The following is a 668-nucleotide window of genomic DNA, read 5'->3' as shown; positions in this document are numbered from 1 at the left end:
TTTATTTCCTCGGTTATCATTTTCTAAATAACTACAGCAATTATAATTGTTGTAGTCATAATAAAAATTATAGTAATTTAAGAATGAAATTAGCAAAATAATAAAAAAAAAAGGGAAAAACATAATAACCGAGGAAAAAATATATTTCTTTTTAAAAAATTAATTTTGATAAAAAATATAACAAAATAAAATATTAAAAACAAAAATAAAATATTTTAAATTGTCAATAACTTCATGATCCATCATGTTCGTTCTTGTTAGAAATTCAAGAGAACATATACATTGGGCATCCGAAGCGGCTACACATCTATTTTATGATTCTATGTAACAAAATCAATTAATTTATTCTCTTTACCATCAATACGTACAAAAGCGACTTCTTTACAGATAATTACAGGAACAAAATTGCTGCCAAAGAACAGCTAACAATGATAAAAGAATGATGAAATTCTGTCACAGATTCAACGGTGTGAAACTGATGCAGCCAATTCCAAAACCAAAAGCATTGATGCACCTTAGCTGATCTATCATCTTCATCCAATTATATTCAGCCATGGCCATCCCTCGGCTTAACTTGACTTAAGTTATTTTGGTCCAAAAATCAGGCCTCCGCGTAGCTAGTGCCTTTCACGTATTTGAACTACCCTTGCTAAAGAAATCGGTGCTAT

The 668-nt window shown here is 29.6% G+C and overlaps 1 protein-coding gene across 1 annotated transcript in view; it reads right to left on the bottom strand.

The window, feature by feature from the left end:
- LOC107643804 (proline-rich receptor-like protein kinase PERK9) overlaps positions 221-668 on the bottom strand; it is a gene marked incomplete in the record, with an annotated part of 4,206 nt that continues 3,758 nt past the window's right edge. The window contains 1 exon segment of the mRNA XM_016347555.2: positions 221-668. Coding sequence (XP_016203041.1) covers positions 628-668 — 41 coding nt within the window.

The sequence above is a fragment of the Arachis ipaensis genome, chromosome B05 (genome assembly GCF_000816755.2).
Source record: "Arachis ipaensis cultivar K30076 chromosome B05, Araip1.1, whole genome shotgun sequence".
Lineage (NCBI taxonomy): Eukaryota > Viridiplantae > Streptophyta > Magnoliopsida > Fabales > Fabaceae > Arachis > Arachis ipaensis.
Note: the sequence above shows the minus strand (reverse complement) of the source record. Positions and strands in the feature narration are given on the sequence as shown.